Source organism: Chenopodium album, chromosome 11, assembly GCF_948465745.1.
Source record: "Chenopodium album chromosome 11, dcCheAlbu1.1, whole genome shotgun sequence".
In the NCBI taxonomy this organism is placed as follows: domain Eukaryota; kingdom Viridiplantae; phylum Streptophyta; class Magnoliopsida; order Caryophyllales; family Amaranthaceae; genus Chenopodium; species Chenopodium album.
In genome coordinates, this window is record NC_137844.1 from 50,174,370 (window position 1) to 50,200,560 (window position 26,191).

Genomic DNA, 26,191 nt, shown 5'->3' on the forward strand with positions numbered 1-26,191 from the left:
AGTTTTAAAAGTTGTTCGTGGTTCCTTGGTAGTGATGAAGGGAATTCGTCACGGTAATCTTTATCCTCTTTTGGGGACAACTGTTACAGGCGATTTAGCAGTTGGAATTGGTGGAAGTAAAGGCCAAACAGAATGCACGAGGATATGGCACATGCGCCTTGGGCATATGTCGGAAAAGGGTCTATCATTGCTTAGTGGACAAGGTTTGTTAAAGAACATGAAGAAGCCACAAATGGAATTTTGTGAGCATTGTGTGTATGGAAAAGCACACAGGGTGAAGTTCTCTACAAGCAAGCACAAGAGCAGAGGATTGTTAGACTATGTGCATACGGATGTTTGGGGTCCGGCTAAAGTTGCTTCCAAAGGTGGTTCCAGGTATTTTGTTACATTTGTTGATGATCATTCTAGATATGCTTGGATTTATTTTCTTAAGCATAAGAATGAGGTATTCGACATTTTCAAGCGGTGGAGAGCAATGGTTGAGAACAGAACAGGTCGAAAGCTAAAAACTGTACGGTCTGATAATGGTACCGAATACACAGAAAGAGCTTTCAAGGAGTTTGTGATCAGGAAGGTATTGTGAGACACTGGACGGTCAGAGACACACCACAACAGAACGGAGTCGCGGAAAGACTGAATCGTACACTACTTGAGAAGGCAAGGTGTATGCGCTCTAATTCTGGATTAGGCAAAGAATGGTGGGCGGAGTCGGTTGCTACAGCTTGTTATATAGTAAATCGATCCCCACATTCTTATTTAGATGGTGACACGCCTTATAGGGTGTGGTCAGGGGAAAATGCATATTACACGAGACTTAGAGTCTTTGGGTGCACGGCTTATTATCATGTTAAAAATAATAAGCTTGATGAAAGAGCCAAGAAAGCAATCTTTTTGGGGTATCCAAAAGGGGTTCAAGGCTATCGTCTTTGGAGTGTAGAAGATTCTAAATTTGTAACTAGTAGGGATGTGACCTTTGATGAAAGATCTATGGTAGCTTTATCGAAAGCTATGGTGCCTAATGATGGTGATGTCGGTATGAATACAAACACTCAAGTGGTGGAGATAGAATCTAGAAACCAACAAGATTCTAGTCATGTTCAGGAGGAGCATCCTGGTGTTTCTCAAGATGAGGAGGAGGATGATCTGGATCATGAGGAGATTCAGCAGGAAAATGCACATGTACTACAACAGTAGCAGGATTCTTTGGCATCCACTAAGCCAAAGAGGAATTATAAATTAGTTCAGAATTTTGGGTCGGACGAACCTCTGAGACATTACAGGCAGGTAAACTTGGTAGAATATGCACTCTCAATGGAGGATGATGAGCCGGTCACCTTCAAACAAGCTGTCAAAGATAAGGATAGCGATAGTTGGTTGGTTGCTATGGAAGAAGAGATGCAATCTCTTCATGAAAACAAGACATGGGAGGTAGTCCCATTGCCCGTGGGAAAGACTGCTATAGGTTGTAAGTGGGTGTATAAAAGAAAAGAGGATTCTTCCAAGTTAGATAAAATAAGGTATAAGGCTAGGTTAGTGGCCAAGGGATTTGCACAGAAAGAAGGTGTTGATTACAATGAGATATTTTCTCCAGTGGTAAAGCATACTTCTATTCGGGTGCTATTGAGTCTTGTAGCTCATGGAGATCTTGAGTTGGAACAACTCGATGTGAAGACAGCCTTCTTACACGGTGACTTGGATGAGGAAATTTATATGTATCAACCTGAGGGATTTAAGGTTGGGGGTAAAGAAAATCAGGTTTGTCGCTTGAGGAAATCACTTTATGGATTAAAGCAATCTCCTCGACAGTGGTACAAGCGATTCGATTCTTTTATGTTAAAACAAGGATTTTCCAGAAGTAGTTATGATTGTTGTGTATACATTCGCAAACTTCATGGAGGTGATTATATTTATCTCCTATTGTATGTAGACGACATGCTTATTGCTTCAAAAAGCAAGGTGGAGATAGATAGGTTAAAAACTCAACTCGGTGAAGAGTTCGAGACTAAAGACTTGGGCGCCGCAAATAAAATACTGGGTATGGAGATTAGAAGAGAGAGATCAAGCCGGAAATTGTTCTTGAGCCAAAAAGGCTACATTAAGCGGGTTATAGAAAGGTTTGGAATGAAAGGTGCTAAGTCAGTGGTGACTCCATTGGCTCTACATTTTAGGCTCTCTAGTAAACAATCTCCTACTACAGCGGAAGATAAGGCATACATGGATAATGTACCTTATGCTAGTGCAGTTGGTAGTTTGATGTACGCCATGGTGTGTATACGTCCAGACATTTCACAAGCAGTCAGTGTTGTTAGTAGGTTCATGGCAAACCCAGGTAAAGCACATTGGGAAGCAGTGAAATGGATATTACGGTACTTAAAAGGTACCATTGACATAGGTTTATGCTTTGGTGGAGATACATGTCAATCAAGTGGCTTTGTTGACTCAGATTATGCTGGTGATTTAGATAGAAGCGATCTACTACTGGCTATGTGTTTAAAATACATGGTGCTCCAGTTAGTTGGCGATCAATGTTACAAGCTACAGTGGCTCTATCTACGACAGAAGCCGAGTATATAGCTATGGCAGAAGGAGTTAAGGAAGCATTGTGGTTGTGGGGACTTCTAGATGATTTGGGGTTAAAGCAGGATAATGTGAATCTACATTGTGACAGCCAAAGTGCTATTCACTTGGCTAAGAACCAGGTTCATCATGCTCGTACCAAACATATAGATGTCAGGTATCATTTTGTACGGGATGTCATAGAGGAAGGTAGTATTTCTCTTATGAAGGTGCATACAAATGAGAACCCTGCAGACATGTTAACCAAAGTTGTGTCAGGAAGTAAGTTCCAACACTGTTTGGAATTACTTAACATTGTCCCATGTTAGGTTACATGGAAAATAAATGGAACTACGATTGGTTTGATCCCGGTCGAGGGTACGTAGGCAGTCATTGTAAAATGGTGCAACCGGATACGGATAACTAAAATTCGTTCGTCCAAAATTTGAATGTTTTCTAATTTTGAACGAGGTGGGGAATTGTGAGAAAGTTAAGGAAAGAATAGGATGAGAGCAATATAAGGAGGATAATACGGATGTTTATCTTTGTTTAATTATTGCTAATTAGAGGAAACAATATTAGTGTTTGTTAGAGAAACAATATGAACCATTGTTTAATTAGCTATGTTTTCATTATAAATGTGTAGAATCATAATGCAGAAAGATAAAAGAAATTCAATCATTTTATTCACGTCAAAGTTTTTTTGCGTTAAGAAAGTTTTTTCTTATATTTATTATTTCCTTCATAGTGGTTATTTGTCTATCCCAAATATTGTTTATCTTTGTGAAGTATCGGTTTCATATTATCTAGTAGACGCCACATTTCCGCTGCAAAAGCTCTAACAGTAATTATCTGTAAACTATTAAAGTACATTTTAATATTGTCTCCTTCCTCTCATAGGCCCCATTTAAATTCTTCTGTTGAGTTTAATGATAGCAATTAGCAAGTCTTGTTTGTGACTAAACACATGGTGTAGCAACATTTTTTACAAGAGTAATACTTAATCATTCATATGAGTAACCACATTAATTAATAAAGATCAATTATCTTATTTTGTCCATAAGATTAACCCCAATTCATTACACAACAAACATCAACTAATTACAAAAAAAGAAACCATTTGTTATTTGAATAACCCCAGTTATAACCACACTTGTTTATAATTGTAATCTCATTTTTTCATGGACTACGTAACATCTATTATCATAACCATTATAACATTATTTTAAACTTTCACCATCAAGCAATATCTTTCATTGAAAGATAAAATAAGTTGTTAACAATAGAGTACCTTTTAATTACAACAAAAAAGATAGGGTGAGGCATACAAGAAAACACCATTAATTTAAGTATATGGTACTGATTTGGACTTATAAAACTCATTACAAAATTCGTAGCATATATTATTTTTTAAATCATCAAATAGTTTAGACAAAAAAAATATATATATGTCTCTTGTAATTAAAATGAGAGAAAAAAAAATCAAATTAATTGATTGAAAAACCACCTTTAGCACCTAATACCTTTATGTCATTATGCGTACCCGACATGAAATATTTTATTTTTGTAAAGGGATGTAACCCAAGTTAGGTGGATTATAAAGATTCAATAATGATTAGCATGATTAGGATTATTACATTAATGCATATATAAATCTAATTGAAAGGACAGAATTGGCTGCTTGTTCATGTGGAAAACATACATTGATGACTATTAATTAAAATAATAGGGGGTGATCCAACATTTTAAAGTGTCTATTCTATGACACCCTCTCATATGAAAGCTCTTTATGCTTAAAATGTGGATGCGACATAGGCTTTTTATACCTAGTGCGAACTATTCCACTTACAAGTGAGGGGTGAATGAGAGTGACTCTGAAACCATGTTAAAAAATCAACTCAACCAAAAATTTAAGTTGATAATTAAGCCTAAAATTCATCTAATTATATACTCTATTAGTACTCAGTATTATACTATTATCATTATCGTTTGACATATGTAGAAATTTTTAATTCCATTATTTAGTGAAATTGACTAGGCAATTAGAATTTAAGTAATCGGAGTAGCTGTATAAAAGATTTCACAAATCCAAAAGTAAAATGACTTTATTATACGGATTACTCGTAGTATTTATTTACTTGCATATATACTTATTTTAACCAAAGTCATAAACCCAAGTCTATGGTAAAGCAACATCACCTTTACATAATTTTTTTACCCTCAAAATATTTTCACTGCCTCTCAATAGTCAATACCAACTAATATGGTTTTAGGTAGTAATGGAATTATGTGACAGGTTTTTGATAAACAAGCCAAAAAAGTAGGAAAGAAAATTCAATTTATAAAAATATTCAGAAGAGATTCAGATCATACCATTCATTTATGTAGTCATCAACATATTTGGAAGTTAAATGAGGGAGGATATAAAATCAAACATTTAACACATCCTTGCACCACGTTACACAATATACCTAAGACTTCCAACACAAACAATACTGTACGTCTGTACATTAGAGGTGTCATGGATAGCCTGAGTTGTGTGTTGTGTTTTGTATTAGCATTGATTGCAATTCGCCTCCTCCGATCTTTCGCTAAGAAAGGCAATGAAAAAAAACTGCCACCAGGGCCGCCGCCTCTACCCATCTTCGGGAACCTCTTTAGCCTCGGCTCCATGCCACATGTCTCCTTGACAAAACTTGCCAACGAATATGGCCCATTGATGATGCTGCAGCTCGGCCAAGTGCCTACAGTGATCATTTCTTCAGCTGCCGTGGCAAAAGAGGCCCTTCAAAAGAATGATATGTGTTTCTCCAGCCGCCACATTATTGATGCTGTTCGTGCACTCAACCACCATGAAAATTCAGTAGCTTGGTTGCCAGCAGGTTCAGCATCATCTGATTGGAGAAATTTACGCAAAATCTGTAATTCCCATGTTTTCTCTACCAGCAGACTGGGTGCTAGCCAAAGCCTTCGAAGAAATAAGATCAATGATCTTATTTCCTATGTTGAGAAGAGCAGCGAGGATGGTACAGCAGTAAACATCGGCCAAGCAGCATTCACTACTACCCTCAATTTGCTGTCAAATACTTTTTTTTCAGTTGATATGGGTGATCCCAATTCTGAAATTGCTCGTGAATTTCGAGAGATAATACGAGGCTTGATGGAAGAAGTTGGGAAACCCAACTTTGCAGACTATTTTCCCTTCCTGCAAAAGATCGACCTACAGGGCATCAGACAGCGTACAAGTGTTCACTTTGGAAAGCTGATAGATTTTTTCAAGATTATGATCAACCAAAGGTTGCAAGGGGAAAGGCCGTCAGGATCAATTGAAGGCAACGATGTTTTAGACGCACTGTTAGGCATTAATCATGAGAAAAATGAGAAAATTGAAATTTCGATAATACCTTATCTTCTACTGGTAGTCATCTGCTGTATCTCTCTTGAAAAAAGTTATTGAGATGTTTTTGTTGCGTTCAAAAAAAAATTTGACATCTCTTCTCTGCAGGACTTATTTTCAGCAGGAACTGACACAACATCAACCACCCTAGAATGGGCAATGGCAGAATTGTTGCACAACCCAGAAAAGCTGAAGAAAGCACAAATGGAGCTCCAAGAAATCATTGGAAAGGGAAATTCATTAGAAGAAACTGACATTCCCCGGCTTCCATACTTGCAGGCAATCGTCAAGGAAACAATAATAGAGATATTGAAGCAATAGCTCTTCTTAAAGCATAATCCCACAGTTTAGAAATAAACACAGTTCTCAACTATACTAATATACTTCGTAGACTTTCGTTGTACCCTACAGTATGCGTGCTCAGCCTCAAGGTTTTTATTTAGTATGCTCAAACCACTATATATAATGCAATTTTTCATTTTTTCTGACATTACAAAAGCATGATATTTGAAAATAAGGGATCTTGGGATCCCCGACATGTAATCCTATTCTGTGATGTATCCAATTGAGGGAGAACATGCTTAACCAAGAGAAGAGAAACAAACCTACAAAATCAATAAAGACAAATGAATCCAAGATTTCCATATCTGATTTAGGTTCCATAATTCTATATGCTTGCTTTTTTAAATGGGGCATAATACATGATACATATTATTTTTACATGTGCCAAACAGCAAGTGGCCAATGTTGATAACTGGCATTTTAAGCAATAAAATAACTTATGCATTCAATATAATTATTTTTCTATCACAAGTGTAAGCAACAAGAGAGGCCTTCTACCAAAAATCTACACCAAGCAAACAATCTAAACACTGAAAGACCCATCACCCATGGATTACCTGAATTTAGTGCTGTTCCTTCCATTAACATGGATTACAATCCAACTTCTCCTCTCAGTAGTAAAGAAGGTCAATGAAACAAACCGAAAAAATCTTCCACCAGGTCCAACCTCTGTACCCATCTTAGGGAACCTGTTTACCCTTGGCACCAAACCGCATATCTCCTTGACTGAACTTGCCAAGACATATGGTCCTCTCATGACTCTGCAGCTTGGTCGTGTGCCGACAGTGATAATTTCTTCAGCAGCAATGGCCAAAGAAGCCCTTCAGAAGAATGACATTTCCTTCTCTAACCGGATGGTTGTTGATGGTGTCCGTGCACTTGGCCATCATGAAAAGTCAATAGTCTGGTTGCCAGTAGCATCTCAATGGAGAAACCTCCGCAAAATCTGCAACACACATGTTTTCTCTTCCAGCAGACTCGATGCCAGCCAAAGCCTTCGAAGAAATAAGTTGAAAGATCTTCTTAAATTTGTGGAGAAAAGCAGTCAACTTGATGAGGCAGTGGATATTGGCCAAGCAGCTTTCACCACTACCTTAAATTTGTTAGCAAGCACTTTTTTTCAGTGGATTTAGGTGACCCCAGCTCTGATTTTGCTCGTAAATTTAAAAAAACAACACGAGATATGATAGAGGACTTAGGAAAACCCAACATTGCTGATTATTTCCCAATACTTCAGTCGATAGATCCACAAGGCATCAGGCGTCGTACGGGTGTTCATTTTGGGAAGATAATGGGCCTGTTTAAGACAATGATTGAAGAACGATTGCAGGAAAAGCAGTCATTAAGCTCAACTAAAGGCACTGATGTTCTGGATTCATTGCTAGAAGTCAATCAGGAGAAAAATACGGAAATTGAACCATCAAACATTCCAAACCTCTTGCTAGTACGTCTTCTGATGTTCCTTTCTCATCCCTTAAATAAAAAATTGCAGTCACCTTTTCTTTGGCTTACTCCAAACAATAAATGTTTAATTTTTTACAGGACCTATTTGGTGGAGGGACTGACACAACATCGAGCACCCTCGAATGGGCTATGGCAGAGCTACTCCACAATCCAGAAAAACTGAGGAAAGCAAAAGCAGAGCTCTATGAAATCATTGGACAAGGAAACCAAATAGAGGAGCCTGATATTGTCCGGCTGCCGTACTTACAAGCAGTTTTAAAAGAGACCTTCAGACTGCACCCAGCTGTGCCCTTTCTGATACCCAGAAAAGTAGATTCAGATGTGAAACTTTCTTCCTTTACGGTGCCTAAAAACGCACAAGTGTTGATCAATGTATGGGCAATTGGGAGAGATCCAGATGTGTGGGAGAACCCAAATTCATTTGAGCCAGAAAGGTTTCTGGGATCACAGATTGATATCAAGGGTCATGATTTTGAGCTGATTCCATTTGGAGCTGGCCGTCGAATCTGTCCTGGATTGCCATTGGCGATTCGGATGCTTCATCTGATGTTGGGGTCACTGGTAAATGGGTTTGACTGGAAGGTGGAAGGTGAAATTTCACCCGAAATGATGGATATGGAGGAGAAATTTAGGATCACCCTGCAGAAAGCTCAGCGACTTCATGCTATACCTGTACGTGTCTGAAAATTGCCATATCATTCCAGTTTGCATTGTACAAGTAATAAAGTGTGTGCAACCATGAACCTGCCACAGAAGAGTCAATATCATGAATTATTTTTAGCAGGAGTTCAAAGATTTAACGAATTTCAAAGTATCAAGAACATTACTTTAGATCAATATCGTTGTTGTAAAATAAACACCGAGTTGTAGATTTCTGAAGTCCAAGTGTTGTGAATATCACTACTCCAATTTAAAGTGGATTTGAATCATTTGATAAACCATCAAATTTAGAAACACTAAATCCTCAATATTGTCATTCAATTTTTCTGTTTTTAACAATACAGTCATATGAGATAGAAAAGAAACATGATATTATCTGAAGGAAAAAAAAAAAAAAAAAAAAAACATGATAATTGATCAGAATTTTGTATGATTAACTTATTTACTATCATAGTTTTTACACTATAACAAACAAAATCACAACAAAAGATACAGATTAAGCACAAGAAAATTAGAAATATTTGATTACCTGAGCATTGTGCAGCATGTATGATTCACTTATCTACTAACATAGTTCTAACATTATAACAAATAAAATACACAACAAAAGATGCAGACTGAGCTCAGGAAAATTAGAAATCTATGGATTAACTGAGCATTGTGTGGCACCTTCATATACAACAAAAGGCAGTGATCCATTATCTCATTGATATTGTTTATGCCCTCAAGACGGATATAGGGCAACTGGAGAATCGTTGAAATCAGACCAACAAAACTCCCTTATCTATTACCAGTACAAAGGTAATTAGGTAGTAATTTCTCATGCTAGAGGTTGTAATGAACTTGCATCTCTTGGTCCTTTTCCCCAAAGCTTGATTACTTTGGCAGAAATTGATCTCCTTTAATGAAATTCTCACAGCTTGGTTTCAAAAAAAAAAAAAAAAAAAAAAAAAAAAAAAAAAAAAAAAGGGTAGTAATTCCTCTGTTGTTTCTCATTGTCTGTCAGGTTCATTGTGTCATTTCATTGAACACATTACATTCACTAATCCAAAACCTTGATATCATACTTTTAAATTAGATTCTGAGGCAATTCATCATACACTTCTCTCCAATAATCATAAATCATAGATACCTATTCGTACAAAACAATTTTTTTAAAATCAGATTCTTTAAGGCGTTTCATCAAACACGTTATATGCATTATTCCAAAACAGACCTTTTTATTTATCCCGGATTCTTTGAGGCATTTCATCAAACACTTTATCTGCACCAATCCAGATTTTTTACAGTATTATTATTAGAGGCATTTCATCAAATTTTCTATTGGATTCTTTGACACATTTCATCAAACACTTAATCTGCACTAATCCAAAAACCCTTTTCTTCATCAAATTCATTTTGGCAATTTATCAAACACTTTATCAGCACTAACCCAGAAACTTGATATCTCTCTTACAGATACAACATCAAGCACCCTAAAATAGTAAAATGGGTAATGGAGGAATTACTCCACAACCCATAAATCTGTGTTGGATTGCCATTGGCTAATTGGATGAGGAGTCAATTGTTATGGGTTTGATTGAAACCTAGAAGATATTGTCATCATCATTACACTAATTTGCAATCCATTTTCTTCTTTGTTGTGTAATAAAATGTGGAAGTTTTAGCAGAAAAAATTGTTACAAGTAAAAAAGTATAAAGTATAAAGTGTAAAGAATTTAGCAAATTAGACATGAAGGTCATGTTACGGGTTGGCTTATATAGACTAACTATAAATTACTCGCAAGTAAAACAAAAACTCCAAAAACACATTTTATATGTAGGTGGTGTTATGAAATATATAGAAATTAGAGGATTAAGAGAAGAAGGTAATAAGAGAAGTATTACTACTTTTATGTATTACTCTTGGTAATATTTTTGTGCCTCATACAAGTGAAATTGCATGGTTATTTATAGTAGTAAGAACCACTATTACATTGTGGGCTATAACATTAGAGGGTGGCAATTAGGGTTGGCTATTACATTAAATGCAATGAAGAAATTGGAGTGTGTACATTCACACCTTGACTAAATTAATTAACTCTTAACACTCCCCCTTGAATGTCCATACAAAATAGGGCATATGTTATCTCGTTAAAACCTTGCTAAGTAAAACCCTTTAGGATAAAAGTCATAGCTAAGGGAAAAGAGTACAACAATATATTACTATATGCTTTAGTGTACTGCCTCATTAAAAACCTTGTCAGGAAAAACCCATTGGGATAAAAACCTGATCGAAGGGAAAAAGAGTGCAGTGCATATAATGCTCCCCCTTATTTTAACATAGTTTATGAAGACGACGCATCCCAATCTTGTGGACCAACCGCTCAACACTCTTCGAAGGTAGGGACTTTGTAAACAAGTCTGCAAGATTATCAGATGATTGGATCTGTTGGACATTTATCTTCCCTTCCTTCTGCAAATCGTGTGTAAAGAACAGTTTTGGGGATATATGTTTAGTCCTATCACCTTTAATATATCCTTCAGTTACTTGTGCAATACATGCAGTATTGTCTTCGTAAATGATGGTTGGACTTTCAGTTACTTCTTTCATCCCACATTCTTCTTGGATATTACCGATCATTGACCTTAGCCATACACACTCAGTCCTGCTTCATAAAGGGCAATCAACTAAGCATGATTTGATGATGTCGCAGTTAAGGTTTGCTTTGTTGATTTTCAAGAAATTGCAGTTCCACCATAGGTGAACAGATATCCAGTTTGTGACTTGGCGTTTTGTGGGTCTGATAGATATCCAGCATCTGCATATCCGATGAGGGTGGCATCTTGCCTTGATTGATAAAACAAACCAAGATCTTTCGTTCCTCGTAGATATCGTAGTAAGTGTCTTACTCCTTTCCAGTGTCTCTTCGTTGCTGCGTTGCTAAACCTGGCTAACAAATTCACAGAAAAAGCTATGTCTGGTCTAGTATTGTTAGTTAGATACATTAGAGCCCCAATTGCACTTAGATATGGTACTTCAGGACCAAGGACATCCTCGTTTTCCTCTCGAGGTCTAAATGGATCATATTTCATAGTCAAAGACCGAACAATCATCGGGGTGTTTGTTGGGGTCGCTTTGTCCATGAAAAAACGTTTTAACACTCTTCCGGTGTAGTTAGACTGATGGACAAAAATACCATTATTTAAGTGCTCAATTTGCAATCCAAGACAAAATTTATTTTGTCCAAGGTCTTTCATCTCAAATTCTTTCATCAAGTATTTTGCAGTTCTTTCAAGTTCATTTGGGGTTCCAATGATATTCAAGTCATCAACATAAACTGCAACAATTGCAAACCCTGATTGTGATCTCTTAATGAAAACACAAGGACTGATTTGATTATTCTTGAACCCTTCTTTCATAAGGTATTCACTAAGACGATTATACCACATCCTCCCAGACTGTTTCAATCCATAAAGTGACCTTTTTAATTTTATGGAAAGTAAATGTTTAGGCTTGTGGTTTTCTGGTAATTTTAGTCCATCTGGGACTTTCATATAAATATCTGTATATTTGTTCACACATATTTGTTCGTGGATCAAACAATGACAATTGTGTTGCATTTCAAATGATTTCTATTTCTTTCTTTCGTGGGTCCACTTTCTCTCCCCCTAAGGCTGGGAATACTGTCTCATTGAAATGACAATCGGCAAATCTGGCCGTAAATAAATCACTGGTCATTGGTTCAAGATATTTAATTATGGAGGGTGATTCAAACCCAACATAAATTCCCAGACTTCTTTGTGGACCCATCTTTGTTCGTTGGGGTGGAGCAATAGGAACATACACTGCACAACCAAAAAATTTTAGATGTGAGACATTAGGTTCTCGACCAAAAACTAATTGTAGTGGTGAGAACTTATGATAAGAAGTTGGTCTCAATCTAATTAGAGTTGTCGCATGTATTATGGCATGACCCCAAACAGATGAAGACAATTTTGATCTCATCAATAATGGCCTTGCAATCAATTGTAGTCTCTTAATTAATGACTCAGCGAGTCCATTTTGTGTATGAACATGAGCTACTGGATGTTCTACAACAATTCCAATCGACATACAATAATCATTAAATGTTTGGGATGTAAATTCCTCAGCATTGTCAAGCCTTATTCTTTTTATTGTATGGTCTGGAAATTGTGCTCTTAGTTTAATAATTTGAGCAAGGAGTTTTGCAAAAGCAACATTTCTACTGGATAAGAGACTTACATGTGACCATCGAGTTGAGGCATCAATTAATACCATAAAATATCAGAATGGTCCACATGCAGGATTAATTGGTCCACAAATGTCTCCTTGAATCCTCTCTAAAAATGTTGGAGATTCAGTAGCAATTTTGTTCATAGATGGCCTTATTATTAATTTGCCAAGTGAACATGCAGAGCATGTTAATTCATCTGATCGAGGGATTTTAACATTCCTAATTGAATGTCCTACTGAATTTGCTATAATCTTGTGCATCATTCCTGTACCAGGATGACCCAAACGATCATGCCATAAATTTAGCAGATTCTTATTATCTAACTTCTGGTTAGATATCGAATTTATTTCAACTGGTCGTATATCTATATGATATAACCCTGAAGAATGTGCTGGCAATTTCTCATACACATGTTTCTTGCCATGTTTTTCTGCCGTGAGGCATAAATATTCCTTTTGATCCACTATCATTGTTTCTAAATGAAAACCATTTTGACGCACATCTTTAAAACTTATAAGATTTCTTCGAGATTTACTCGAATATAAAGCGTCATTAATGATTAATTTTGTTCCATTTGGGAGTATTATGCAAGCTTTTCCAGAACCTTCTATTAGCTCGGCTGACCCAGAAATGGTATTAACATTTGCTTGAAATAATTTTAACTTTAAAAAATATTTTCTATCCTTCATAATAGTGTGTGTTGTTCCACTGTCCAAAAGGCATTGAAATTTGGAACCAACTTCGGGCAGATCCATATCTTCATAAAATAATAAGTACAAGATTAGTTTAAGATAATTAAACTGGACTTACTTTATTAATGATGAAAAATTAAGAGTACATAACTTGAACATGAAAAAAAAAACATATAAGAAAAGTACATAATGAAAACATAATACATATCATAGTAATTGATGAATTATCTAAACATGATTATTCTCTCCAAAGATAAATTCACCACCAGCTTCACCATTGTCTATGTGGAAATCAGACACATCAAGGCTAATTCCAGGGACATTTTCTTCATTAACATAATTTGCTTCGGCATGTTTTTCTTTCCCTTTAATGGAAGCCTGGTATAGTTCTACCAGATGTTTGGCCGTACGACAACTACGTCCCCAATGTCCAGTCATGCCACATCTATAACATGTGTCTTTTCCTTTTGTGGTGGCTTGATTTTTGTTTCCTTGTTGATGCCCCCTTTGAGTGTTGTTTCTAGGGGGAAATTGGTCTCTACCACGGCCATAACCACGTCCACGGCCACGTCCGCGGAAATTTCCACGACCTCTGCCACGGTTATTATATTTTCCACGTCCACCTCTATGAGCAACATTTGTCTCGGGTGGATTTGAGCTTTCTACAACATTTGTTTCATTGAATGCTTGAGACCCAGTTGGTCTTAGGTTGTGATTCTTCAACAGAAGATCATTATTCTTTTCAGCAACCAATAATGTAGAAATAAGCTCAGAATATTTTGCAAAGCCTCTTTCACGGTATTGCTGTTGCAATACAATGTTGTTAGCATGGAATGTAGAGAGTGTTTTCTCTATCATTTGCACTTCAGTGATTGGTTGATCACAATATCTCAATATTGATACGATTTTATATAGTGATGAATTATAATCACTGACAGGTTTAAAGTCCTGAAATCTCAAGTTTGTCCACTCAAACTGTGCTGAAGGAAGGAGTACCCTTTTATGGTGGTCATATCTTCCTTTTAGGCTATCCCATAGTTCTTTGGGATTTTCCACCATTAAATACTCAGTTTTTAAACTGTTATGTAAATGATGCCTTAAGAGAACTATAGCTTTTGCTTTCTCTTGATCAGTTGGAACTTTAACTTGAGCAGGGGCATCTTTTTCGTTTCCTGGGATGGTAATTTCTTTGATTGTATGTTCCAATCCCTGAGCCTTCAAATTCATTTGGGCATCAACTGTCCATTCAAGATAATTATGTCCGGACAAGTCTAATACGTCAAATTGTCTTTTCATCAAGTCTCCCATTTTAACTACAATCAAATAGGTAATTATTATTAAGCCAATTAAGCAAGTGATAATTAAAGTAATCAAATTATAATCATAATAATAATCCATTTAAAACATATTTGCTTCTCCCCCTTGGGTTATTATTATGATTTACATAAAGTTAAGCTAAAATTAAACATGATAATTATTTTAGTTAAACAACGACAACAACAAATATAACAATAACAATGATAACAATAACAATAACAATAAATACTACTACTATTACTATATCACCGACAACAACAACAACAATAATAATAATAATATTAATGACATACATTAATGATAAGACAAAAGGAACATTTATTATAACAAAATGCACTTATAATCTATCTATAAGACAAAAAAAACTTGAAGTACTACGGAGATTACATGTATGAATTCCCTTTGTCGAAAAACCGAGCACTACTTATGTAAAATGATGAAAATCATCATTGCCATTAATAAAACTACTAGGGCTATAATTAAAACTAAGTATAGTTTTAATTTCCTTAAATCTTCTTCAAAGGTAAAGGGGTGTGGTGGTTGTCGGTTGTTGACGGGAAACATGGTGTGTGGCCGGAGTAAATGGAGGAAGAAGAAGAGGAGATAATTTGGGTAAAGTTTAAGGAGGGGATAAGGTTTGTATGGTGAAATAAGGGGGTGTAATCCGCCTTTTATAGGGGGTAAATTATCCGTTTCAGCTTTACACAACTGTAAAAATATCATACAATGTTCTAGTAGACTGGTAAAATAATCGTAATCAAACTATTAATATTTACAAACGTAAATAAGTATCACACTAGGATGCAAGCCGTAGTGGTCCGAGAACCCTAATCTATTCATGAGGTCAAGGGTTCGAAAACTGAAAGAAACATAAAAAGTGTGTAATCTAAAAATTAAATAAATATAAAGGCTGCATCATTTTTTTTCATTTTAGTAATTATGCACAAGTAAGTAAGTATGAACATGATTTGTGTGACCATGAAATTTACTCTATTAACATGCATACAACAAATATTTCCACATGCAAAAGTAATTATATATTACTTTCTATAACCATGCATGAGAGTTACCAAACTAAGTATCATAAATAAGGTATGTATTGATATCCTCATTTTTATCAACATGGCTAATTATGTAGAGTAATTTTGTGGAGAAATATATTGTGAGTTTCTGGTATAGAGGATCCCATATGGGCAACTATAGAGCATACTCCTCAAAATATATTTTGTGAAAGAAATTGAATTTTTGTAAAAATTGGATAATCGGTATAAGTATACCTTTTTGAAGATGGTGCTGATAACGTGTTATGAAATATATAGAAATTAGAGGATTAAGAGAAGAAGGTAATAAGAGAAGTATTACTACTTTTATGTATTACTCTTGGTAATATCTTTGTGCCTCATACAAGTGAAATTGCATGGCTATTTATAGTAGTAAGAACCACTATTACATTGTGGGCTATAACATTAGAGGGTGGAAATTAGGGTTGGCTACTACATTAAATGCAATGAAGAAATTGGAGTGTGGACATTCACACCTTGACTAAATTAATTAACTCTTAACAGGTGGGCTTATATGGACTAATTTTTTTTTATTGTAAATTACTCTCTCTGTCACATAATACATTGCACAATCAAACATTGCACACATGTTAATGCACTAGTTTGACTTCATTTTTATACAATTAAATATTAATGAAAATTATTTTTAAAATTATATTATGAAACTTTATATTTAAACCTAACTAACAACATATTTTATGATAAAATATATTTTTATTATGTTAGTAAAAAATTATGGTCAAACCTAATGTATGAATGGTGAAAAAAAGTCCAACGTCTCATATATTATGGAACGAAGGGAGTAAAAGCTTGGACAAGTTAAAAAAAAAAACAAAAAAAAAACCTCGAAAAACGCGTTTGTATGTAACTGGTCACATCATTTGATCGTTTTAAAAGATTAAAGTAATTCCTATAACATTGATCGAGTTGCTACTATAATTCTAATTGAGTTACCCTAATAGACCGATGAAATATATCATGTAACACTGACCGAGTAATTCCTATAATACTAACAAAGTAACCCCAAACCCCAGATGACGTGCTTATATATTTCAAAACATAATAAATTTACATTTGTTTTGATTTTTGATATTCAAGCATACTTGGTACTCTATAATTTATGAGATCTTGGTCCTGTTTGGCGTAGTGTTTTAGGTAGTGGTTAACATTTGGATTAAATCAAAACACTAGTTTGAAAATATAAGAGTGTTTGGTAAGGTAACAATTCACGTAGCGGTTAGCGGTAGAGGTAACGTTTATGTAGATTTTGTCAAACATTAATAATATTAGCGTTTGAAAGGTATCTGGTAGCTTTTGACAAATTTTGTTTACTTTATAAATATTATGCATGTATTTTAACTATATTTTTAACAGTTCAACCGCTAGTTTTACCAAACACTCAACTATTAACTGTTACATTAACAGCTAAACTCTACCCAAGACTAATTAATAGGCATGACAGCTACTCAATACTCTAATCTACCCGCTATTCGACCACTACCTACTACTAGTTTTGCCAAACAGGACTTATGTTATGCACTCCAGAAGTACAATTTTTTTTTTTTTTTTTTTTTTTTTTTTTTTTTTTTTTTGCAATATTGTATAAGAAGATGTGCAATAATGCAACTGAGATAGTCAAAAAGAAACGAAGGGGTAGGGCTTAAAAAAAATATATGTTTATTATTTGTTAATTTGAAGTTGGAGACCAATATTTTATGTTTTGATAATTAAATATATTGAGAGTTGTGACTGAAATGTAATTAGGTAAGTATATTATTGTAGGTTAGTTCAATGTGATTCACGGTTTTAACCATAAAAGTTTTTGTTTATATTAAGCAAAACGTAATAAATTGTAAAATCCCCTAATGTGACCAATTTTGGGTGGGTTTGGGCATAATTTTCAATAGGGGTCATCAGGTAGAAACTCACACTAAAGATGTTAAAAATTCATCTGATCCAAATAAAATCTGATTAATATTTCAACATATATGATTGTATGAAACTATGAATACAATATTTTAGCATGATCCAAAATTGAAATAACTCTGATCTGACCTCATCGAATCCGACTTACCTGCCCGAATTGACACCTCATCTCGCACTCATGAGTGATTTTTGCCAAAAATGAACCCGCATTGGCTGAGTAGGTTTTATATTCAATGTTCTCTCTTGAATTATGTTACGAGTACTGTTGTTATTAATTAATGCAAAATGATTATGTGATTCACTGATTCGTTAGAAAGTCGTGTCAGATAACACTTTCTCAAATGGAAAATCCAAACAAAAAATTATACTAAAGCGTCATAATTGGATATAAAAAAACTAGTATTGAAAGGTACTTAAATCAAACTGGGTTTTTACAGACTAAGCAGATACTTCAGGTGAAAAATGTAAACAAAGCAGATACTTCGTAATTGATTCTAGAAGAAGTGTAGACCATTCAACCATCCACAAGTTTGGAAATTAACTCTTATAAACAAATTAAAAAAAAAAAAAAAAAAAAAAAAAAAAAAAAGATTAAAATTTTAAATTAACTGAGGAAGGGAGATATAAAATAACACCTGCACTACTAAGTACTAACATTGTAACAAGTTAAACAATATACAAACCACATTAATACATAACACATCCAATAAAAACAATTAAACAATTCATTAGAAGTGCCATGGATTATCTGGCTTCTATGCTGTGTCTTGTATTAGCATGGGCTGGAGTTCACCTCCTCCTATCATTTGCTAAGAAAGGCAATGAATCAAGACTACCACCTGGGCCGCCCCCTCTACCCATCATTGGGAACCTCTTTAGCCTTGGCTCCAAGCCGCATATCTCCTTGGCTGAACTTGCCAAGAAATATGGCCCTATCACAACTCTGCAGCTCGGTCGTGTGCCAACTGTGATCATTTCTTCAGCAGACGTAGCCAAAGAAGCCCTTCAAAAGAATAATCTTTCCTTCTCCAACTGGATGGTGTTGGATGGTATCCATGCACTTGGCCATCATGAAAAATCAAGTCTGGTTGCCGGTAGCATCTCAATGGCGAAACCTCCGCAAGATCTGCACCACACATGTTTTCTCCATCAGCAAACTCGATGCCAGCCAAAGCCTTCGAAGAAATAAGGTGAAAGATCTTCTTAAGTTTGTGGAGAAAAGCAGTGAATTGGGTGAAGCAGTGGATATCAGCCAAGCAGCTTTCACCACTGCCTTAAATTTGCTAGCAAGCACCTTTTTTTCAGTGGATTTGGGTGATCCCAGTTCCGAGTTTGCTTGTGAATTCAAAAAAACAACACGAGAAATGATAGAAGAACTAGGGAAACCCAATATTGCAGATTATTTCCCTATATTTCAAAAGATAGACCCACAGGGCATCAGGCGTCGTATGAGTGTTCATTTTGAGAAGTTAATGAATCTGTATCAGACCATGATTGACCAACGACTGCAGGACAATCAGAACTCATTAGGCTCAAAGAGTGATGTTCTTGATTCATTGCTGGGCATCAATCAGGAGAAAACTAAGGAAATTGAATCATCAGATATCCCAAACCTATTACTAGTTTGTCTTCGGCCACTACTTTTTCATCACTTCATTAAAAAATTGTACTTAATTTCTTCTTAGGCTTACTCCACAACCTGGATGTTTTTTTTTTTTTTTTTTTTTTTTTTTTTCAGGACCTATTTACTGGAGGAACAGACACAACATCAAGCACCCTCGAATGGGCTATGGCTGAGCTACTTAACAATCCAGAAAAGTTGAAGAAAGCAAAAGCAGAGCTCAATGAAATCATTGGACAAGGAAACCCAATAGAGGAACCAGATACTGTCCGGCTACCATACTTGCAAGCAGTAGTAAAAGAGACCTTACGATTACACCCACCAGCGCCTTTTCTCGTACCCAGACAAGTAGATTCAGATGCACAACTTTCCGGCTTTACAGTGCCAAAAAACGCACAAGTGTTGATCAATGCATGGGCAATTGGGAGAGATCCAAATGTGTGGGAAAACCCAAATTCATTTGAGCCAGAAAGATTTCTGGAATCGCACATTGATTTTAAAGGTCATGATTTTGAGCTGATTCCATTTGGTGCTGGTCGTCGAATCTGTCCTGGATTGCCATTGGCGATTCGAATGCTTTATTTGATGTTGGGGTCACTGGTAAATGGGTTTGACTGGAAGCTGGAAGGCGGGAGTTCACCTGGGAAGATGAATATGGAGGAGAAATTTGGGATCTCACTGCAGAAAGCTCAGCGACTTCATGCTATTCCAGTAATTGTCTGAATATTACTGTATCATACCAATTTGTGTTGTAGAGTTTAAATAAGGTGTATGCAGCCATAAACCTGCAAGTCTGCAACAGTAAAGAGCCTATTATTGTTAGACCTATCACTTTAGGGTCGATATCATGGTACTAAAATAAACAAGTAGTTATTGATACTCTAAATATGAGCACTACAATTCAACGTGAAGTTGATCAACCATCAAAATTACTACGTAGAAATACTAATCACCCAAAAATGCCGTTCTATATTTAAAGAATCTTAAAAAGTCTAAATTACAGTTTACAGGCAAGGTTTGTACTTCCCTCAAGTCCCTAATAGAGATGAATATCTTTATTTATGCATCATATACAGACATACAGTTCTACATATTTTAGAGGCTTGTATAGTTACATTACTGTCCATCACTTTGAAAATCTAGAGCAGGCCAGACCACCAGAATGCTAGAGGAGCAAATCCAGCTATCACTACAATAACTGTCATATAACTGGTACTGATTTATAAAATTCATTTACAGACGTACAGGAGGCACCAAACAAAGTAGACCCTGTTTCAGACTTAACAAAAGGGATATCTATTTTCCTGTGTAGAAGAGCTTCTCCCTAATGAAAAGGTCACATTACTATTTCAGCAATCGCAAAATGATATTTAAGCAAGTTAAACTTTAACTTGCTCATATTGGCCTTAAGGATACCTTCAGCTAACCTCTCTTATGAGGGACTACTGGGGTGAACATGTAGAAGAATACAATAGTCATGGTATATCAACACAATTCTTTCTACTCAAGTGTGGCCTAATATTTAGGGACAGGTATTTAAGAATAAACAAATAATCCAATATAAAAAATAATAATCCCATTCAATCAATCAAAGCCTTAATTCCATAAGTGGGGTAGGCTACATGAACCAAAAGTGATTATTCCGTATTGTCATCCACAAAAACCTTCCTCCTCTATCACTTACGAATTTACGATCAAATAACTCATTTTCATGCAATTCCAAATGCTTTATATCCTTCTTAACTCCTTTCAACCAAGTCATTTTTAGTCTCCCTCTCCTTCGTTTAACCTCTCCATGGTCCCACTCTTCCAATCTTTGTACCAGTGCACCCGCAGGTCTCCCTCTTACATGCCCGAATCAACGCAAACAAATATGGGATTAAGGATGAGGGTTAAGATAGGTCAGTGACAGCCAGTGTAAAACTTTGTCATATCCCATGACATGAGCCAAAATAATAATCTCATTAATCAATTTAAATTTACAGGCTTACAGCTTCTCAAATTTGGAGGTTTTCCTTGCTTAAGCACATAGTGTAAATTCACAAGAACTACAGGATTGAATATAAACTTTTTCAGAGCAGGCTTTACAAATAAACTATTTACCATCTTGTATTTCACTTTAAGGTTATTTCACGGTCGAGACAACATCGATATATTTTGTCACATGCTGCTATGTGAAGATTACAGCTTCTAAGAAGTGCCGTCACGAACACGGCCCAAGCTTTCAAGGTTCAACATTATCAAATCACCAAATGCCATCTATTTGCCACTTTAGATGGAACGCAGCAATTGATTAGTCATATGTTTACTGATATAATTGCCTTTTCAGTACGTCATATATCTAGCTCTTCGTAAATGATTACTCTGCAGTTCTGCAAAGTGCACCCTCCTAAATGTAGTTTGTTTGGCATAAATCACCTTCATCACAAGGTTATGTATTTTAGTCTGCACAGTACAACTGTCAGCAATGTACACAAAAATTGGGATCTGACCCAGTTTAAATTAGGCTGATCCTGGGCTATACCGAGCCAGGCCATCGAACATACCAGGGTAATCCAGGTTTTTCCAGGCAATCAGAAAACAACATATATATTATATACTACGTATTTATAATTTTATACGAAGTATTACATAAATAAATACAAATCAAGCATATCTGAAAGAATCAAGCAACCAGCTATATTAGTGGGAGTTAGTGATTATTATATACTTGTACTTCTTATATAGTTGATTGTTATTTTAGTTTTGTCTCATCCAGAATGGTTCTATATACAAGATTTTTTTTTTTTTTTTTTTTTTTGGAAAGACTATATACAAGATATTTAAATGAGCCTGCTCCCACTTAAATTGTATGCCCACTCCAACACCACGTGCATTACGTGGTAACTAAACCATTTATCTTCACAATACAAACAAGAAAGCAGATTAACCTTAGATCCACAAGGACCCCAGATGTGGAGAATATAAGATTGGCCAACTTATCAAGGAATACACAACATAGTTCTTACACCATAACAAGTAAAAAAAAAATACAGACTGAAATCACAAAATCATGGATTACCTGAGTTTTGTGTTGTATCTTCTTCTAGCATGGATTGCAATCCACCTTATCCTCTCAAATGCAAAGAAAAGCAGTGATTCACATCCACGGACATTACCACCGGGTCCGCCCACTGTACCTATCTTTGGAAACCTCTTCAGCCTACTCCTAGGAACCAAACCACATGTCTCCTTAACTGAGCTTTCCAAGAGATACGGCCCTCTCATGACTCTGCAGCTCGGCCGAGTCCCAACAGTAATCATTTCTTCAGCTGACATGGCCAAGGAAGCCCTCCAAATTAATGATATTTCCTTCTCCAACCGGATGGTTATTGATGCTGTTTGTGCACTCAACCACCACGAAAATTCCATAGTCTGGTCACCGGTATCAACAAAATGGCGAACCTATCGCAAAATCTGCAACTCTCATGTTTTCTCCAACAATAAACTTGATGCAAGCCAAAGCTTTCGAGTAAACCAGGTAAAAGATCTCCTTTCCTATGTACAAAAATGCAGTGAAACCAATACAACAGTGGATATTGGGCAAGCAGCTTTTACCACTATCCTGAATTTGCTATCAAGCACTTTCTTTTCAGTAAATTTGGGTGACCCTAATTCAGAGTTTACTCGTGAATTTAAAGAGACAGTACGATGTATAATGGATGAAGCAGGAAAACCGAACTTTGCAGATTATTTCCCAATTCTTAAGAAGATAGACCCACAAGGCATAAGGCGGCGAATGAGTGTTCACTTCCAAAAGATGATAGATTTATTCAACTCCATGATTGAGCAAAGGTTGCAGAGCAAGAGATCATCAGACACAACACAATACAACGACTTTCTCGATGCATTACTAGGCATTAACCAAGAGAAAACCGAGGAAATTGATCCATCAAAGATCCCAAATCTATTTGTGGTACATAAACAATACTTTCTCAGCTGCTCTTTACTTTTAACCATATTCATTGAAGCATTTCATCAAATACTTTATCTGCACTTATCCATAAACATTCATACCAAATTTGTACTAATCCATTAGGCATTTCATCAAACACATCATATGCAATATGCCAAAAACCGAAACATAAAGTGTATTTTTTATCAGATTTTTTTTTGGAAAGCATGTCTCTTTCATCAAACACTTTATTTGAAACAATCCAAAAACCTAATCATTTGTTCCCAGATTCTTTGAAGCATTTCATCAAACACTTTACATGCACTAATCCAAAAACCTCAATCATCTCATTTACAGGACTTATTCGCAGCAGGAACAGACACAACATCAAGCACCATAGAATGGGCAATGGCGGAATTACTCAAAAACCCAGAAAAATTAAAGAAAGCTCAACAAGAACTCCACCAAACAGTAGGAAAGGGAAACCCAATACAAGAATCCGACATCACCCATCTTCCATACTTACAAGCAATCGTAAAAGAAACCCTTAGATTACACCCAGCCGCACCATTTTTAGTACCCAGAAAAGTTGAATCAGATGTGAAATTATTCGGGTTTACAATACCCAAAAACGCTCAAGTTCTGGTGAATGTATGGGCAATCGGGCGAGACCCGGATGTTTGGGAAAGACCCGAATCATTTGAACCAGAAAGATTTGTGGGATCTGAAATTGATGTGAAAGGATGTGATTTTGAGCTGATTCCATTTGGTGCTGGGCGAAGGATTTGTCCTGGGTTGCCATTGGTGATTCGGGTAATTCCATTGATTCTGGGTTCGTTGATTCATGGGTTTGATTGGAAGTTAGAAGATGAAGTTTCTTCGGAGAAGATGGATATGGAGGAGAATTTTGCGTTTACTTTGGAGAAAAATCAGAGACTTCGTGTTATTCCAATTCCTGTATAAATTGTTTGGAGAAGAAGGTGTCATTGTTTGGCGATAAATCCGAACACGTTTGGCGATTAGCGGGAAATTGTTACACGTACGAAGTTATGTAATGAGTTGGTTGTATTAGGCCCTGTTATTTGAGCTGTTGTGGTCTATTCTCTTAATCTTGCTTTACTTTATTGAGTATTATGTATTATAATAATTTGCTAACACATACTCTGCATGGCCGGCCCGGAGGGGTAGGCCTTAAGTGCGACCGCCTAGGATCAACGCCAGAAAGGGCCCAAAAATTTAAAACAAAATCAGTTTGCATAGTTGTAGAATTTTACTCTATAATTTTTAGAGTTAGAAAAAACCTACTTTTTAAAAAGATAATTACTGCGTTTAGTTAGCAATTAACATTAAATTACTTAGATGTCAATTAGGTGGAGATAACATAACCTCTTCACTTCTTCTTCTTCTTCTTCTAATCTTTCCAGATTTTATGAGTATCTGCTCCGAAATATTAATCTTTTCAATTACACCGTTTCATATTTATTCAATTATCGAAATATTATGCAAAGTTATTACTCTAGTATTGTGTATGGAGACTTACTATTCAAATAATATAAGTTATTTTCATTGTCTTATATTTAAAGCTATTGTGTATTAAAAAAAAAAAAAAAAATTGTTTATGTAATTAAGGGACCCTTTTCTTACATTATGCCTAGGGCCCATAAATTTCCAAGAACGGAGCTGATACTTTGCTCTGCTCAGAAGCTTAAAAGAATAAGGTATTAGTTGTTTGTATAAATAAATTTAGTGAATGATATTCGTAGATGGAATGAGTAGCTATATTTCACTTGTTTGATTGCGTAAAATAATCAATAACAAAATTAATTTGATTTATTGTTGGATACTTGGATTCAAACAGTACTTCATTAATAATTAGAGTTCTTCAATCAATATTGGCAGAGTTATAGATTTTACAGCAAATTTCATATTTTTTTTACTCGAATTATATATCCAGTACATTTGGAAAAGAGATGAATAAGTATCAATCAATCAAGTGGATTGCTATTCGTCGCTCCCATTTTACATAGTAACGCTCTCATTTTTACTTGAATGGACAAGGATGCCCTTTATGCAAGTTGTACTATTTAAAAAGGACTTTGTTCCCTTCATGGACATTTTATATAATAACGGTCCCCTCAAATTAGTACACCGTGAATCCCGAGCCCACCACATCGATCCCACGTCCTTCAAACCAAATTGGTCCCCACGACCACCTTCAATCGTTTTTTTTTAAATTTAATCATCAAGTTTATTCCGACGGGTCTTGGATGATGGATGACTGGGACATTCGTACGCCGGAGAATGCTTCGGAACATTCTGTAAGTGTTTTTTTTTTTTTCTGAAAATGGTACATCCGCCTAAAATTTCCGGATGTACCATGGTGGATCCGAAAATTTTAGGCGGATCCACCATGGGACATCCGAAAATTTTAGGCGGATGTCCCAATTAAATTTTTTTTGTTTTTTTTTTAGTTTAATTATTATTATTTTTTTAATTGTTGTTGTGATTTAGTTTTTAATAATGTTATTATTGTTTTGTAAGTGTTGTTGTTATTAGTAGTAATATTATTATTACTATTATTATTAGTAGTAGTAGTAATAGTAATTTTATTTTTTGAAACCTTATTATTATTATTATTATTATTGTTATTATTATATTAATTAGTAATTATGTTAGGGTATTAATTATTTTGTTATTTATATTATTAATATTGTTATTGTTGTTGGTGGTGTTTATGATTATTGTTGTTGCTATTATGATTGTTGTTATTATTAGTATTAGTTATTAATGTTAATAATATTATTACTTGTAATATTGTTTAAGTTATTTAATTTTTTTTTTAATTGTTGTTGTGATTTAGTTTTTGATAATTTGAGTAATTAGTAATAATGTTATTATTGTTTGGTTTGTTGTTGTTATTAGTAGTAGTAATATTATTATTATTATTATTATTATTATTATTATTATTATTATTATTATTATT

The 26,191-nt window shown here is 35.3% G+C and overlaps 1 protein-coding gene and 2 pseudogenes across 2 annotated transcripts; all 3 read left to right on the forward strand.

Moving 5' to 3' along the window:
- Positions 1-6,843: 6,843 nt before the first annotated feature.
- On the forward strand, positions 6,844-8,443 carry LOC145569066 (geraniol 8-hydroxylase-like; annotated as a pseudogene). Its single transcript, XR_014096047.1, has 2 exons — positions 6,844-7,739; positions 7,838-8,443. The product of XR_014096047.1 is annotated as a geraniol 8-hydroxylase-like (transcript).
- Positions 8,444-18,392: 9,949 nt separating this feature from the next.
- On the forward strand, positions 18,393-20,064 carry LOC145569067 (geraniol 8-hydroxylase-like; annotated as a pseudogene).
- A 2,262-nt stretch (positions 20,065-22,326) lies between these two features.
- Positions 22,327-24,173, forward strand: LOC145569068 (geraniol 8-hydroxylase-like). Its single transcript, XM_081628440.1, has 2 exons — positions 22,327-23,229; positions 23,566-24,173. Exons 1-2 carry the CDS (start codon positions 22,327-22,329, stop codon positions 24,169-24,171), a joined length of 1,509 nt encoding a protein of 502 aa, XP_081484566.1. The 3' UTR covers positions 24,172-24,173.
- The last annotated feature ends 2,018 nt before the right edge of the window (positions 24,174-26,191 follow it).